Below are 17,260 nucleotides of genomic sequence, written 5' to 3'. Positions count from 1 at the left end.
CCCCTTTCACAAGATGTAATATCAGTCTCTGGTGTCCCCAGAATGTGTCTGTGAAGTTTCAGCTCAAAATCCCCCACAGATCATTTATTACAGCTTGTCAAATTTGACCCTATTTGGGTGTGAGCAAAAACACGCCGTTTTTGTGTGTGTCCCTTAAAATGCAAATGAGCTGCTGCTGCTTTAACAGCTCAACAACAACAAAGCTGGAGAATCTCACGCAGCCAAAATGAGGATTGTCAGTAACGGTGTTCAGCCTTACATTGTTCAAACTGGAGTCGACACTGATGGAGAGACTCAGGAAGAAGTTACAACTTTTAGACGTTTCTGAATGGTTAGTGGATAAATTTATGTAGTTTCTGTGGAGTTGATTCAACTCATCCACTAGCATGTGCCGTCACGTTAAACTTTTGTGTAAAACCCGTGTGGACACCCACTATACATAGTGTACCTGTTTACCAAACAGAGTCATACACACCAGTCTAACGTTTATGATTGCTATCAAATGCTGTGAATGGGGTAATATTTTTTGCAAAATATCACTCAGACAGAAACGCTCCTTTTTTAGCAATCGAGCTTGCCAAGGTCAACTTAGAAGCTTTCCAAGCTAACGAGACTCTAAATAGTGTTCAGTGCTCGTCTGTGCAGCCAACGACAGAACAGTTAGCATGCTTTGCTTGGACTTTTGCCATGGTGTTAGTACTGGTACACCATTTTTGCAAGCGAAATGGCGGCACTGTGGGTGGAAACGTGCAGATTAAGGGGCAGTAATATTATAATAAGATCCCCTTCCTACGTCACTAGGGGAGCAAAATCTGAACGGCTCATTTTTTTCACACGCTTGCAGAGAATTACACAAGTATCTTGATACTGCTTTACTGACTATTTTGATGAATGAGTGGTCTGTCTGATTCAGATAAATTTTTGTTAATGTAACAGAGGCCATCTGTTAAACCTCACTCTCCTGGCCTCAAGACATAAGACTTTTCTGTTGCATCTATATTCTAAAACTCTCATCTTTTTTTTCTCTAGAACTCCATCCGCCACAATTTATCCCTGCACACACGTTTCATTCGTGTGCAGAATGAGGGAACTGGCAAGAGCTCCTGGTGGATGCTGAATCCTGACGGAGGGAAGCCGGGAAAGTCTCCCCGCCGTAGAGCCGTCTCAGTGGACAACGGCACCAAGTGCTTGAAGAGGAAAGGACAAGTAAACCGTAAGAATGCAGCTGGGAAAGAAGAGAAAGGTACAGAGACATTGATGGGGTTCTGCAGCTCTCCGGAGCATTGCAGTCCCACTAGGAAGTCTGGAACAGGCGGGGTGGTGGTGGTTAGGGAGGAGTTTGAAACCTGGACGGATCTCCATTCACTCGGCAGCTCTTCAGCATCAACTCTCAGTGGTCGCCTATCACCCATCCTAGCAGAGGGGGAACTGGGGGAACCTGAAGAGGGGAGGATATCCTGCTCAGCATCTCCACGCCTCTACCCCAGTCCCTCCAGTGTCCACTCACCTGCATCCCACTGCCCTACAGATCCCAGAGCAACAAACACCTACCAGCAGCACCAATCCCCATGCCATAAACACACTCCTTACCACTACACCAGTGACATGAAGGACCAGGGCTCCATCTGCGAGACAGTTTATGGCCAGCCAGATGCGGGCATGCTTCAGCACCATTCCTCCATGCAGACTATTGAGGAGAACTCCAGTAGTATGCAGGCCTACAAAGGCACAAGCACCCTCCAGAGTTTACTGACCATAGGATCCCAGTTTCTTGTCAAGGACATGATACTTGGGAAAGAGAATGAGGTGCACTCCATGATGGTTGGTGCAGGATCCAGAGGTCTGCATCACAGTCACAATAATGACCCTTCGTTCAAACCATTTCACAGCCACAACATCATTCAAAGCCTGAGCCAGGACCTTCGGCCAGCAATGGTCCACTCTCAGCCCAATGATGGACACATGCAGTCGTACATACATAAAGCCCCTTACCTATATAGTCCCCCAGTCAACACACATCTCCCAGCAGCCACCAACCCTTCCGGCATGCAGGGAATCTCCCAGGACACCTGCCACCTTACTACATCCCCATACCCTCAACCCCATGCCTATATTTACACCGACTCACATCAGCACAGTATGGCATATGGACTGTACCGTCAGCCTCAGGGGACGGGGACGGGTTATTACAACTACCACCACCCCGATCAGCTATACCCACACGAGCGGCTGCCACCGGACCTGGATATGGATGTATTCTACAGCAGCCTGGACTGTGACATGGAGTCTATTCTTCTACATGACATTATGGACTCTGGAGAAGAGATCGATTTCAACTTTGATTCCTCACTGGCACAAGGAATGGGCATGGGATGTGGATTTACGGGCACACAGCAGAGCCACAGCAAACAGAGCTGGGTGTCTGGATGAATAAACGCCACAAAATCCTTACTTCCTAAGACACAACTACCTACATGCCAGCCAGCGGTGGGCTCCCATCACTCCACCACAATTCAGGGCAAAAACACTGTGCTAACACTGAAATCAAATCAAGAGGGAAAGCTCTCCTTTGAAAGTCCATCTTTGGATTTATGTTGTCTGTTTCTGTCTATGTTGTGTGTCTTTGTATTGAAAACTGCTCTGTCCCTTACAGTTTCTCTGTGTTCCAGTTTGCTGTGAGTGAACCTCCTTTAGTATCGCTGACTGAACCATGATGACAATCTAAGGCAGGGATCTCAACTCTGGACCACTCTCCTGCAGAGTTTTGCTCCAACCCTAATCAAACACACCTCAACAAGCTAATCAAGGTCTTCAGGATTACTAGGGCTGCATTTAAATCCAATTTTTTTATGCCCTTCCCTTGCTAATTTCCTTTCGTCTCATTCATTTGGATGTACATCATTGTTTACATTGCACAAGTGCCCACAACTGGTGGAACCTCTGAATGTCTTTAAATGGAACGCCCTAATCCCTTGATCACTTGGGGCCCTATTTTAACAATCTAAATGCATGGTCTGAAGCGCAGGTGCACTTAGGTCATGTCCGAATCCTCTTTTGCTAGTTTAATGACAGACAAAATGGACAGTGCGCCAAGCGTATGGTCCAAAAGGTGTATATCTAATCTCTTAATGAGTCATGGGTGTGTTTTGGGCATAACGTGCAATAAACCAATCAGAACATTTAAAAATGTTTGTGTGCTGCTGCGCGTCCCTGTGTGTTTAACAAGCAGAGTGTACGTACGTTGTGCACCCGCATATAGGCGCATATTACTAACGCCTGTGACCGGGTTTTTGTTGTTCAATGGTGCAGTCATTTTCAGTTGCCTCAAAATAGCAACACGCCAACAATGCACCTGAACACACCTCGTTTTCAGACCAGCACACCCACGGGTGAACAGATGGGCGCGAGTGCATTTGCTATTTAAACAACATGTCACTGGACGTGAAAATGTTAACTGCATCAGACTGAACCTAGCAAAAAACACTTCCGTCGCACCTAGCGTCGCATTGCACCGGGTGTATGATAGGACCCTTGGAATCCACAATGGAGCTGATTTATTATTTACAGTTTTTTCCCCTTTTTTATCAATTCTATAGGCCTGTATGTATGCTTGGGCTGTTGGAGAAAATATAAAAAAATTACACAAACAAAAAATGATAACAGTACAATAAACTATAAAAGGTATCTACTAGTATTGTGCAGTCAAAATAACTCCATTATCATACATTAGAGTTGTGTGGGGTGAGAGTAAATTAAGTGTGATCTGCTGTGACTTCACAATCATGGTGCATTGTGGTCTATGGATCTGCCTGAAGTGTACATGTTGAGTAGACTCGCTCCCTCGGGCAAAATTGCAGGTTCAAGGGTCTGCCCAAATACAATTCCCTCGCCCACTTGATGAAGTTGAGCGCACTTTAAAATGGCGGCAGGGATTCCCCTGAGGAAAAGTGCTTAGGGAAGTTTGCGAGTGTGTGTCTAAAAGTGGAATTTTGATCAAGGTTGGGTCTAAACTTTGCAAGAAAGTGGACCTCGAGGGCCAGAGTTGAGAACCCCTGATTTAAGGTAAATTACCCAACATTCTTTTGTTCTTCAATCAAAACTCTTGTGCACTTTATCAATATCGAGAAAATCCATATTTTTATAATTTCTCTCTCAGAAAAGACACAAGGGAAGCTTGGAACTGGAAACACATCCTAGAAAAATGCTGAATTATTTTGTGATTGTCATCATCAGACGTATGATTATCAGAAACAAAAGGAACTGCTGAGTTCATGTTGTTTCTCTGATCTGAGGGTTTAATTTTACTGATCAGTTCCTCATTGGTGCTACATATTATAGCCATGAGTATGTGTGGTTTCCATGATTACTCCTCCTCATTCTCCATCCCAAACTCTTGTTTTCTTAAGGTGGAAAATCAGTGGGGTCATTGATTTTCCAGTAGACCAAAAGGTCTGTTTATTTCATTAAAATTTGTATCTAACTCCATCTCTCCATCTCTAAACACCAGTCTTCTGTTCGGGTGTTGAGGCAGCAGGAAATTTTTATACTGTTTTTTTTTTTTTTTTTTTTAATTTGTTGTTGTCAGTTGATATTTTCCTCTTCGTAACTGTAAACCCATAAGCATAGACCATATCCTGGTGACTCTTTATAACTGTAGAGCTTCTCTAAATAGCTCACTGCATTACAAAATGATAAAAGGAAACTCTTCCACGAGGTTCCTGAACAAATGACAACAGTCTATGAAACTGATGTGTCAAAGAAACTCGTTCTGGTTCTTTGTGTCTGTGTCCTGATATTTTATGTTGCTCTCTGTGTTTGAAATTGAATCATTTTTTGTCAAGGTATTCTTATTTTGTACAAACAAAATCAATATATTGAGAATATTGTATTATAGTTTTTAAGACTTTAAAAGGTGTTTATTGATTTCATTGCTTGTTTCTTTTTTAAGAGAATGTTTCATTTCATGACTGATAAATAAATGAGAAGATAATGCTCTCATATGGCTGAATACGTTTCTTTTAATTTTGCAATATAGAAGCGCTGAAACACTGAGTTATGTGTGTTTATGTGTATGTCAGAGCATGTGAAACTGACATGTGAAAAGAAGAACTAAATACAGTAAATGCACTGGCTTCATGTGTAAAGGTTTGTAGACGCATATGAGTTATATAGTGTTACTGTAAAGAGGTATTTTACACATTTTAAATGTTGATATGTATAAAAATAGAATCTGTTCTGATAGGTGTGGAAGAGGCAGTGTGTGTGTGTGTGTGTGTGTGTGTGTGTGTGTGTGTGTGTGTGTGTGTGTGTGTGTGTGTGTGTGTGTGTGTGTGTGTGTGTGTGTGTGTGTGTGCTGATGGGGGTGGGCTGCTGAGCATCTAATAAGGCTTGTTATCTGGAGTTTGGTCACAGCTGTCATACTCCCGTCTGAGGAAGTCACAGAGGGAGTGTGTCTCTCAGTACAGCCATATTGTCTTCTCACCAGGGAACTACAGTCCCTCCCTTTTTTCCAGAGACGTGTGCTTTTAATTGACTCAGTGCTGTCTGTCCCTCTCTAGCAAGGAGAGAAAGACTCGTAGGAAAATATGCAGGAAAATGGGAGATGCTGAGAGACTGATATGAAAGAAGTTTCTGCTTATTCATCCTATTGGCTTCTTTACTGAAGCAGCATCAGTGTATTAATATATCTGCAGAGCACAACTTACTGTATGATTTAAACATAAAAGTGAGAATGGCATCGTATGTTAAATTGCCTAAAATTTACTCCAAACATATCAATTCTGTAACCGTTTACACACCCTCAGGTGGTTTCAAATCCACCCTAATAAAAAAGTAGACATTTAAAGGGTTACTTCAGGATTTAGCATTAAGCTTTGTATTAGTAGAATACCACTAGTATTTTCGAATTACCGTGCTTTCCCCCTTCATATCAGCCCGAGATGAGAGATTTATGCATTTTTATTCTGTAAAAAAGCCTCCGATGACGCAAAAATCGTCATTTTGCGTCATCGGAGGCTTTTTGGCTAGAGGCTTAAAACTACAGCCAGTAATAGCAGGTAGTTCCGCATTTTTTCACCACGCCCATACATATGCGCCTTTGAGGTTACTCACGGACATAGATCAAAGATTTTATCAAAAGTGGGTGTCAATTATATTTTTAAGCTTAACATATTTTGTTATAGTCTGCACTACATCAGTGGTTCATCTCGCAAATTTATCGGTCTCTGCAGTCATCTCAACCAATACAGGCTTTTGTGGTAACGTTAGCATAAATAGATAAATAGACTAACTCAGTTTTACAGAACAGTGGCTTTACTTTGATAACAGTCAACTTATATGCAACTTATATGTAATTGTCTATCTAACGTTACTTTGCTAAGTTTGCAGTTTTACTGCTACCTACAACACTACATATAGGCTACTGTGTTATCAGTCTAGTATCAGCGAGTCTTACCTCTAGGCGAATACGCTTAGTACCAGATGCCCAGGCTGTTCGTCCTCTGGGAAAGTGAATATCGATGGTATCGCGGTGTCCTTCAGAATGGTTCTCTTCATTGCAAGGATATTTGGTTCGTAGTCCTCGTGCTTGAAATGGAGACTACATATTCTGCGGTTTTTTAGGTTTTCTATAACGGTGTCATCTCCAAACTTCGGGTGTTTGATGGCCCGCAGCCACTGTTTGCATCGCTCCAAATCTTTAACTTAATCGGAAAATGATGGAAACTTACTTGTCCTTTCCTGATTTTGGGTGTACATCCAGGTACAAAGCAATTTAGCACCATTTCGCTGTAAATGTATGAACTAACTCACAATTTATAGAATTAATATGTAACAAAGCAAGCCTAGTTGTTTGAATTTTCCTGGTAATGCTGCCTGTAACCGATAGGCGTGGTTTGGGCGTGGCCTCGCAAGGGCAGCAAAACAAGTGCATTCTGGGAGTTGTTGTCTTTCATCCACATTAGTCAAAAATACATTTTCTGCCTTTTCTCAGTCTAGAAAGCTCCAAATTCAAAAATAATTTCACATTTCTACTACATAAATGACCAATTTTAAATACACATTCATCTTTCCAGGGGTGAAGTACCCCTTTAAGTATAGCTCAAATCTATTAACATATTTACTGACATATCGCTTTGGACTTACTGATATAAAAAATTATGATTAAACATTATTTGGAGTACTTGATCACGATGCACACCTCTTAATATTAAGCCTAAAATGTGTTTGAATATCACTATTGATGAGGATTGTATGATATTTAAATAATATCAGTCTTTAAATGGAGGATATTTAAAGTGTGCCTAAAGTATACTTGCAGTAGTTCCACTTTAGCACAATCAAATACACTTGAGTATATCTTTAGATGAACCTCAGCAATACTTCCACACAATTAAACTGCATTAAGTACAAAATTAGTTGTTTCAATTTAGCAGACTTTAAATATACCAGTTATTTCAAAAGTACAATTGCAGGGTATTTATATTAAGTACATAATAAGTAAATGTATTAGTAGTATACTTGGCATGAAATAAATGTATTTCAAATACATTTTAATATATTTTTCACTAGGGCATACAATTTTCTTTTGTCCAATTTTTGTTGTTGTTGTTGTTTTTTAGAAATTTGTTCATAATGCTCTTTTCCAATGGACAAAACTGACAAAAAAGCACCAAAATATCACAGAAGTGCTCCATAATTTGTTATTCACTGAAATTCTTATCTGACACAACTCTTGAATCTCACTCACACCTCCAGTGGTGTTTGGTTCATTTAAAATTTAAATTTCAGGCTCTTTCTCACACAAAGCTACTGCATGGCTTCAGGAAACTTGGATACTCATATGGAGTACTTTTATGACGCTTCTAGTGTGCATTTTTGTGCAGTTATTCTTTATTTCGATAGTCCACTTTAGACATTCAACTAACTCTCATTAGAGTATTAGCAGTCTGTTAGGGTTCGGGTTCATAAAATAAATTGACATGTAGTTGTGCAGTTACTTACAGTCAGTGGAATGTCTGTTGAGGAGCATCAGAATGAAGTGTTAGCAGATATTAAGCAGACAGTCTAATAATACTCTAATGACTGCTAGTTGACATGTAGTTAGTAGAATGTCTACAGTCGACTGTCAAAATGAAGTGTTACCATTTGTTCTTAATGGAGCTAAATAGCATCTGTTCACATTCACTTTTACTGTAGGGTTTAGAACAGCATGAAGGTAAGTAAATAATGATAATTTTCATTATTGGATTGCTACTTAAAGATCAGAATTAAACTAGTGATGTTGAGGAGAAAAGTGAGGAAACAGAAAGTATAAGTGTTAGTGTGAGAAATTGTGTCCTTTTATCCAGACAGGCAGCAATCTAGTCCTGCTCCTGTCTGTTATCCAGAACCAACAGCCCTCTGAAGATGGAGCGAGAGAGCAGTTCCTCTGGTTCAGCATATCATCGACTGTACATCACTTCATTCCTGCTGACGGGCACGAGTAAAGGTCATTGCACACTGAGTCCGAAATTTGCATGCGAAACTTTCGCACAAAAAAAAAAATTCGGATCAGGTTCGATTTTCTGCGTTTTTCGCATCCGTGGCACGCATTTTGAGAGACGTTTTGACAATTCAGAGCCACCGTACGCGAACGCAAAAATCCAGAATGCCATCTGACAAGGTCCGTGTACGTTTTGATAGTTTGTTTTCCAATTTGAAATGAAATACGCAGAAACGAGAAAACGGTAGTTTCCCGTTTTTTCGTTTGTTAAAAAAAAAACGGAAAAACGAGATTTTGACTCGATTTTCGTTTTTTCGGGTCACGGATAGAAAATGGAAACACGACTTCAAAACTCGTTTTCCACATGTGGGCGGTCATTACACGCCCCTTTCAGCCGATTGGTCAATCAAATCTGAGCCAGTGACGTCATCTTCAGTTCGTTCAACAAAATAACAGTCCTCTGCCGCTATATCACTACGCCTATGTCATAAATCGGCTTTCTTCTGTGCAACCTAACGCGTATTTCACAGAAATATTTATTTCAGAAATGTTAATCAGCACACAGACTGTTGTAATGCTGTTTGTAGTTTAATATGCATAGTGAAACTACCCACACAGAGCAGCGGATGAAAAGCACAGATTAAAAAAAAAAAAAAACTACAGGTTTTATTTTATTCTGAAATTTTGAAAAACGAACAATAGCTCATCTCTATTTATTTATTTTATATAGCCTAACATTGCCTGCTGAAATGTTAATAACCCTTTGGTTAAAAGATTGAGGGAATATGTAAAGATCAAACATTAAAGATCAAAATTACAGCTAGCTATTTTAGTTATGACAAAAATAATATATAAATGTTAAGCCAAAACGAACTAATTTAAAGCTGCACTGAAACAGAAACCGGCGTTATAACTACCTCTCTAATTTGACACAAATCCAAATGTTTCAATTCACGATTTGGAGCCTAAACTATATTTATTATTTAAACGCTTTTATTGTAGCCTACACAGACTACTTAAAATGAGCAGTAGGCCTATAACTTTTTATATATTTGGTTGAATGTATATATTTTGACAGTTAACAGGCTGTGATGTCAAGTTACTAAAACTGATGTTGTGCGTGAGGCGCCGACGCGTTCTCTTGAATTTTCTTATAAAAGCGGAAACAACTTAAAATACTTAGACATTTATGGTCAAATATATGTAACACCATTCGAATCTGCGAAGGGTTAAATAGGCCTATCATTTTTGTACACTCACAAACAAAACATTGCTCGTAAAATAAACAAAGAAATTTGCTGCCGTCTTGGTTTCCTTTCTGTGAACTTCTCAAAAATGAACCGACACTCATATTGTCGCATTTTTTCCCCTTTCATTTTGGTAATGTTAATTACTTAAGTGAAATAAATTTCGCGCATAGACATAGGCTATTTATTCCTTTTATATAATTGAATCCTTTTTCTCCGTTCACAGAAGCGCTGCAGGTGCGTGATGATGATGAATCCTCATGTTCTGTTGTTTATTCTGCTATTTGTTCATGTAGGCTAAAACTAAACCCCTGGGATTTTTTTTAATGATTCACAGACATTTATCAAATTTCGTTTAATTCTAATTTAATATAATCTTGTCGGTTAATGAAACGATGATCGCATCATTTGAAAGTCAGGGGGAAAAAACAGAAATTATATTGACAAGGCAACAATAATTTTCGTTTAGTTTAAGTTTTTCAAAACATCCACAGAACTGCATACAGTAAATTTTCCCGCTGTTTAAGCCACGAATATTTACAAAATAAAATAATTGCAAAGATGATAAAAGATAATAAAATAATTACAAAGATAATAAAAGTTCTATGTTTAATAAACGAGAGTTTTTGTTTTGCTGTTGTCCACTAAAGCAATTGACGCAGAATCGCCAATAGCCGTTAAATCGAAATTGAAAGTAAAATGTTCAGGGCCATTTATAGCTAATTCATTCAAAAGCGAAGGAAAGACAGAAAAAGTGAGGATAGCAAGTAAACTGTGACATATAATAATGTTCACTGTGTTCATAAAAGTGTTTAATTTAAGAGATAAAATCTGTATGGCCATTTATAAGCTAAGGAAAACTAAAAAGCCCCCCGATGGTGATAACGTTATTAGGTGTTGCCACCTAGTGCCTATTTTCTAATATGACTGCATAGTCTACTGCAAGGAATGCGTCTGCTAAATGATTGAATTTAAATGTATAAAATGTAAACAAAACATTAAAATAAGAAAAAAAATGAGTGCAGTAGCCACTGATCGATAATAGATAATAGTCTGTCATTATAGCCTATTGATCGGTGGTAGTAGCCCAAAGGATGTCATGCGCTTGGTAACAGATGTTGAGGCATTTACATTTTAAAAACAGCTTAAAAACAGACTTAATTAAATTTACTGTAGGTTTTTTTTTTTTTTTTTTTTTTTTTTTTTTTTTAATCTGTGCAAACATATTTCTGTGAAATACGCGTTATGTTGCACAGAAGAAAGCCGATTTATGACATCTACTGATATAGCGGCAGAGGACTGTTATTTTGTTGAACGAACTGAAGATGACGTCACTGGCTCAGATTTGATTGACCAATCGGCTGAAAGGGGCGTGTAATGACCGCCCACATGTGGAAAACGAGTTTTGAAGTCGTGTTTCCATTTTCTATCCGTGACCCGAAAAAAACGAAAATCGAGTCAAAATCTCGTTTTCCCGTTTTTTTTAACAAACGAAAAAACAGGAAACGACCGTTTTCTCGTTTCTGCGTATTTCATTTCAAATTGGAAAACAAACTATCAAAACGTACTGTACACGGACCACGGACCTGACAAGTTGATCCACGTCGTCTACAGCACAGCAGCAGCACTGAATGACAAACAACGTGAGGAATACAAAGAGACCGAATATAAAGACAGATTGTGCCAGTAGCAAACTGATCCACTGACATCCTGAAGTAATCTTTGAAACACTCGGGATAATCCCGCAGCTCTTTGATGAGGTGAACTCTCCTTTCTCTCTATGCAATCTCGGGATTGAATGGACCCAATATTTCCAATTTCTTTTTCTCTTTTTAAGAAGAGAGCTCACTGCTTGAAGACTTCATTTTGTATTGTTTTGCGATTTGTTTTACGATTTTTTTCGCAACGCATTCATTAATAGGTCTCTGTGCCTGACGAATTTTTAGGATTGCGAATACGAAAAAACGCATGCGAAAATTTCGGACTCAGTGTGCAAAGGCCTTTACACACAAAACCTAGTGAGGTGGATTGCTGTCTGTCTATAGGCAGCTACTCTCTAAAACAGCATCTTAACAGTGGTTTCTGTCCTAGTTTTCAGTTAGTTTCCATGGTTTTTCATTGTTTGATTAATTTGCACACCTGTTATTCATTCCGTGCATGTTTCAGTTCATTGTCGGTCCAAAGACACACACAGGTTTGGAATTACATGAGGGTGAGTAAATGACAGAATTTTCATTTTTGGGATAATTATCCATTTTGGGCCCATTTCTGATTCTTTAAGAAGAACCGAAGACAGAAGACAACAACTTGTCTTCTCATTCTCTATTTCTAAAGCCCTCATTACGTCTCCTCCCATATTTCACGGCTCATTCTTTATTCCTCCAGACTCCTTAATCACCCTCGAGTGTTTACAATCACCACTGCTAGATCAGCCTGTGAATGACTGATTCTGATTAAAAACAGAAAATAAGCAGGAAATATGTCCCTGGTGAATACTGAGCAGTTCTTACTACACACACTATAGATATGTTGAACATCACACACACGGTCTGCTTTAACCGCTGTATAAGGCTGATTTACTTCTAAGGCAGCATCACATGTATCCTAAAAAGAGAAGACAATCCCAGAATGCATTGTGACAAGCTCAGTGAACTAATAAAGGAGTGCCATTTTTCCTGCAGAGTGTTTCACATCAGTCACTTTTAAGAGACCGTGATGGTTAGGAAGCTGCTTTAGAAGAAGTACAGCGAGACTTTTGGAACAGAGCCCATCGTAATCTGTGAGGATCCAGCTGTGCTGTGAAGACATCTACGACAGAATCCTTAAGCAATATTAACACACTCTATTCACATATCCTCTCTCTCACCAGCACAACTGTCATTTCCATGGCTGTGGCTCTGAAGAATTCCCTAGGTGTGACTGTGCTCCTGCAGTAAGAGGCCTGATCTGAAAGCTGCAGTCTAGACTGAGGCGATAGATGTCTCATTAGACTCCTTCAGCAGCTGCCAGAGCACACTGTTCCCACAGCTGCAGGAGAAAGAGGAACTCTAGGAAGTGATGGTTGGGGGCTGGGTAGAGTCAGATGATGATAGTTGAGATATTAGATATTAGTCGAACACTGTTTAACTATTGCTGTTAAGACTTTTGACTATTAAAACGGTTCTGGAACAAGAACAAATGTAGGGCGGGGCTTGATTTTGTCTGTGATTGGATTGGTTGTGGTTTGCTATTGGTGGATCTCATGTGAGTGACAGGTTGTTCTTCTGAAATAGAACAGCATCTTCAGATCCAAAACAAGTGAAGAGGATTTTGGGCCCATTTTTGTATGATAAAACGATAAAGAGAGGCAGTCCTCGAGTCACTGGCAATGGAGATCATAGAGCGACTCCCCTCGGTCACACAGCTGGATTTGAATAAGTGATATTGGCAGATCCCTTTAATACCAATATCCTATGAAAAGACGGCCTTCTCCACACCATTCATGACGGTATGTTCAGTTTGTTTGGTGGCCGGACCACACTCATCATATGCATGATATATAGTCAAGTCAAGTCAAGTCACCTTCATTTATATAGCGCTTTTTACAATGCAGATTGTGTCAAAGCAGCTTTACATTGATAATTGGTATATAATTTTTCCTTTTAAAGAATAGTGTCAATGCAGGCAGATCAAAAGCACTGTTGAATAAATGTCAAGTCAAATTAAATTAAATTAGGGCTGCACGATTAATCGTATTTTATCACGATAACGATATCTGCTTCTCTCGATTGATTTTAAATAATCGTCAAGATATTGGCCCGCTCTATGAAAATGAACATAATTTGGAAATATTGGAAGTAATATTAGGAATTTCGCTGTTTTATCTTTTGAAGTTCCTAAAGGTTTTACCAGTTTTCATAATGTTGATCAGCTAGAAATGATTTTTCTTTGCTTTACGAATTTGCCGGGCAATTTGAATCTGGTTTGTCTTATTGCAAAAGAATTGTGTTGCTTTAAAATCTAATGTGAATACATATTACAAAGCGCTCACCAAAACCATGTTTTGTATTGATTTACCATCTAACGAAGTTATCATAGTTGGTTAAATTTAAGTCTTTGTGCCACCTACAGGCCTTTTGGGTGAAGTGTAGGTTGGTAAAGAACTTGCAAAATAGCCATAGTTTCATTACTCTTTTGATAGAATAAACATGATTAATAATCGTGATTATAATTTTGAGGAAACTGTGGCACTGGCTGTCGTGTCGATGATGTCTTCGCAATGGATGATCTAGTCGACTCGATCTCTGCTGATACTTCAGGGCTGCGTTGTGGTCGTGTCAAGGCACCGGTCCTCGGTCTCATCTGGAAACGGCCCCCAATCCGGTTGGCTACGGTAAACCTCGGGATAAACAGAAAGACTAATATTAGCGTAGAAGCCATTCTTTTTCTGATGTAACGAGTACATCTGGTCTTATAGGAAGTGTTTCCGGTTTCGGCTGAACTAATTTATGCAGCCTAATAATCCTTTAACGGATATAGTGTGTATGTGCTCATTTCAATGCTGAAATATCATTCTCATTTCATGTAGCCTTATGCATAAAAACTTTGAAACGATGAATGTGTTAGGATGAAAGAAAGCATGTGTATGTGTGTATATTGAAGGTCTTTCTCTCTCTCTAGCCCGTCTGCAGTGTGTCGTGAGCATGTACCAGGTCACTCTCAGTGCCTGCCAGCCACCAACAACCTTTAGCCAGAGATGGTGATTATGCTGTTCCTATTGCTCTGACATGTCACATGACAAGTATCATTTTGTCCATGATATTTGAGGATGAGGGCATGTCTCTTAGCCTGTGACCGATAAATCTGCACCCAAAAACATCAACACAAATGATGTCAGAACTAAATACACTGCTTAAAAAAATTAAAGGAACACTTTTGTGAAAAGCACAGGCCCTGTGCTTTTCACAGATGAGAGCAGGTTCACCCTGAGCACATGTGACAGACGTGAAAGGGTCTGGAGAAGCCGTGGAGAACGTTATGCTGCCTGTAACATCATTCAGCATGACCGGTTTGGTGGGTCAGTGATGTTCTGGGGAGGCATATCCATGGAGGGATGCACAGACCTCTACAGGCTAGACAATGGCACCCTGACTACCATTAGCTATCGGGATGAAATCCTTGGATCCATTGTCAGACCATACGCTGGTGCAGTGGGTTCTGGGTTCCTCCTGGAAAATGAAGGAATTGATACCATTGAATGGTCCCCATGCTCACCTGACCGAAACCTCTGGGACATTATGTTTCGGTCCATCCGATGCCGTAAGGTTGCACCTCAGGCTGTCCAGGAGCTCAGTGATGCCCTGGTCCAGATCTGGGAGGAAATATCCCAGGACACCATCCATCATCTCATTAGGAAGATGACCCGTTGTTTTCAGGCATGCAAACAAGCACATGGGGACCATACAAACTACTGAGTACCATTTTGAGTTGCTGCAATGAAATTTCAGCAAAATGGACTAGCCCGCGAAAATTCGCGCAGGGCCCTCTTGTTTTTCTAAGGATTTAGGGCCCAAGCGAAAATTAGGGCCCAAGCAAAAATTCGCGCAGGGCCCTCTTGATCCCCTAAGGATTATTATTATTTTTTTTTTTTTTTTTTTTTTTTTTTTTTTCCGTCTTCCGGGGCTTTTTGGGGGCCTTAATATGCTCAAAAACTCTTGAAAATTGGCACACACATTGGAATCCGCGGCCATTAGGACGCCGCAGAGGCTGGTACCCGGGCGTGGCAGGAGGGCTCGACAGCGCCCCCTTGAAAAAAGTCTGAAAATTTGGTCCATATATTAAACACGCTTGCACATATTAGTATGAAACTCAGTACACATATAGACCTCATCGGGCCGAACAACTTTCGTGCTCTAAGTTAAACACCACGCCAACAGGAAGTCAGCTATTAAGGGTTGTTTGAAAAACGCATGCTCTGGAATTTGATATACTCCTCCTAGACGATTAATCCGATCGCCACCAAACTCGGTCAGCATGAAGTCAAGACACTGATGATTAAAAATTGCCAGGGGATTTTTGATATCTCGAACGGTTTGGTCCGTGGCGAGGCAACGAATTTATGGCGAGAAAAAGGAAACAGGAAATGTGTTATAACGTCTGCATACATATATTGATCTTTATGAAACTTCAGGAGTGTGTTGGTTGTAGTAGTCTGATCACATGGATGTGAGTATTGTGAGTCAAAGTTATAGCGCCACCAACTGGCAGCAGGAAGTGTATCACTTTTTGAAATGCTTTGAGATCACCCTCTTATTTTTATCTGATTTGCTTCAAACTTCATCAGTGTAATGTCAATACACAGCAGATGTAGACCTATGACAGGATTCTTGATATTTTAAATATTGTTGCCATGGCAACAGGTCAAACTGTAATAATATTCTTGAGTGTTTTTGAGGCTCTTAACATGCTTCAAATTGCATGAAACTCGACACACACATCAATATTGTCAACCAGTAGACATGGACAAAGCCATAGAAATGGGAGTGGTGGAGGGGCTCAGTAGCGCCACCTTTTGACAAAAGTGGGGGGGGTAGTTTTTCCTACAGTCACCAAACTCGGTACACATATTGTTTTCATCAAGCCGGACAATTTTCTAATTTACATTCATTAGCTCCGACCAACAGGAAGTCGGCTATTTTTGTTTGAATGTTAATTTTTTGAAAAAACAGGCTATATACTCCTACAGGGTTTATCCAATTTACACCAAGCTTTTTTTAACTTGTTGCTAACACATTGAAGTTGTTTAATTGCAAACGGATTTTGGATATTTCAAACGGTTTGGACGTGGCGAGGCAACGAATTTATGGCAAGAAAAGGGAAACAAAGTGTTATAACTTCTGCATACATTAATTGATTTTGATGAAACTTCGGCTTAGTCTTCGTTGTACAAGGCTGATCACATGGATGTGACTATTGTGATTCAAAGTCATAGCGCCACCAACTGGAAGCAGAAAATGTGTCACTTTCAGCATACATTGAGATCACCCTCTTATTTTTACCTGATTTGCTTCAAAATTCATCAGAATAATGTTAAAACTTGGCACATGTAATCCTTTGAAAATGGGCAGGGAGGAGGGGCTCTATAGCGGCACCTTGTAGTGCAGTAAATGTGGAGTGAATTTGACATAGTCCTTTGATGTTTAACCATTTTAAATTCCTATTGCCCGCTGTGCACAGTTGCCCTGAAGCCACCGGGGTGGTGGTGCCACTGGGCTTGGGCCCGCCATCGCTGCTCGCAGCTATATTTTCACTTTGATTTTCAGGGTGTCTTTGAACTTAGTCTTCTGTAGGTTGATATGTTTCATTTCCATCAAACGATGTGGCATCCTTTAGTTCCTAACACATTACCCAGTCCATATCAGTATAAATATCCAGCATGATGTTTTTCCCCATTGAGATCTGATGTGTTTTCAAAGTTTTCCTTTAATTTTTTTGAGCAGTGTATATGACAAGCATTTTCATCTCACTTTTAAAAGTTGAAAATAGTTTTTAT

General features: G+C 39.9%; 1 protein-coding gene across 1 annotated transcript in view; it reads left to right on the top strand.

Moving 5' to 3' along the window:
• foxo6a (forkhead box O6 a) overlaps positions 1–5,193 on the top strand; it is a 32,198-nt gene extending 27,005 nt beyond the window's left edge. The window contains exon 2 of the mRNA XM_048152809.1: positions 1,030–5,193. Within this exon, the coding sequence (XP_048008766.1) occupies positions 1,030–2,430 (1,401 nt within the window). The 3' untranslated portion in view covers positions 2,431–5,193. The remainder of the gene's footprint in view (positions 1–1,029) is intronic.
• Positions 5,194–17,260: the final 12,067 nt, after the last annotated feature.

Source organism: Megalobrama amblycephala, linkage group LG13 (genome assembly GCF_018812025.1).
Source record: "Megalobrama amblycephala isolate DHTTF-2021 linkage group LG13, ASM1881202v1, whole genome shotgun sequence".
In the NCBI taxonomy this organism is placed as follows: Eukaryota; Metazoa; Chordata; class Actinopteri; order Cypriniformes; family Xenocyprididae; genus Megalobrama; species Megalobrama amblycephala.
This window is presented reverse-complemented; position numbering and strand designations above follow the sequence as displayed.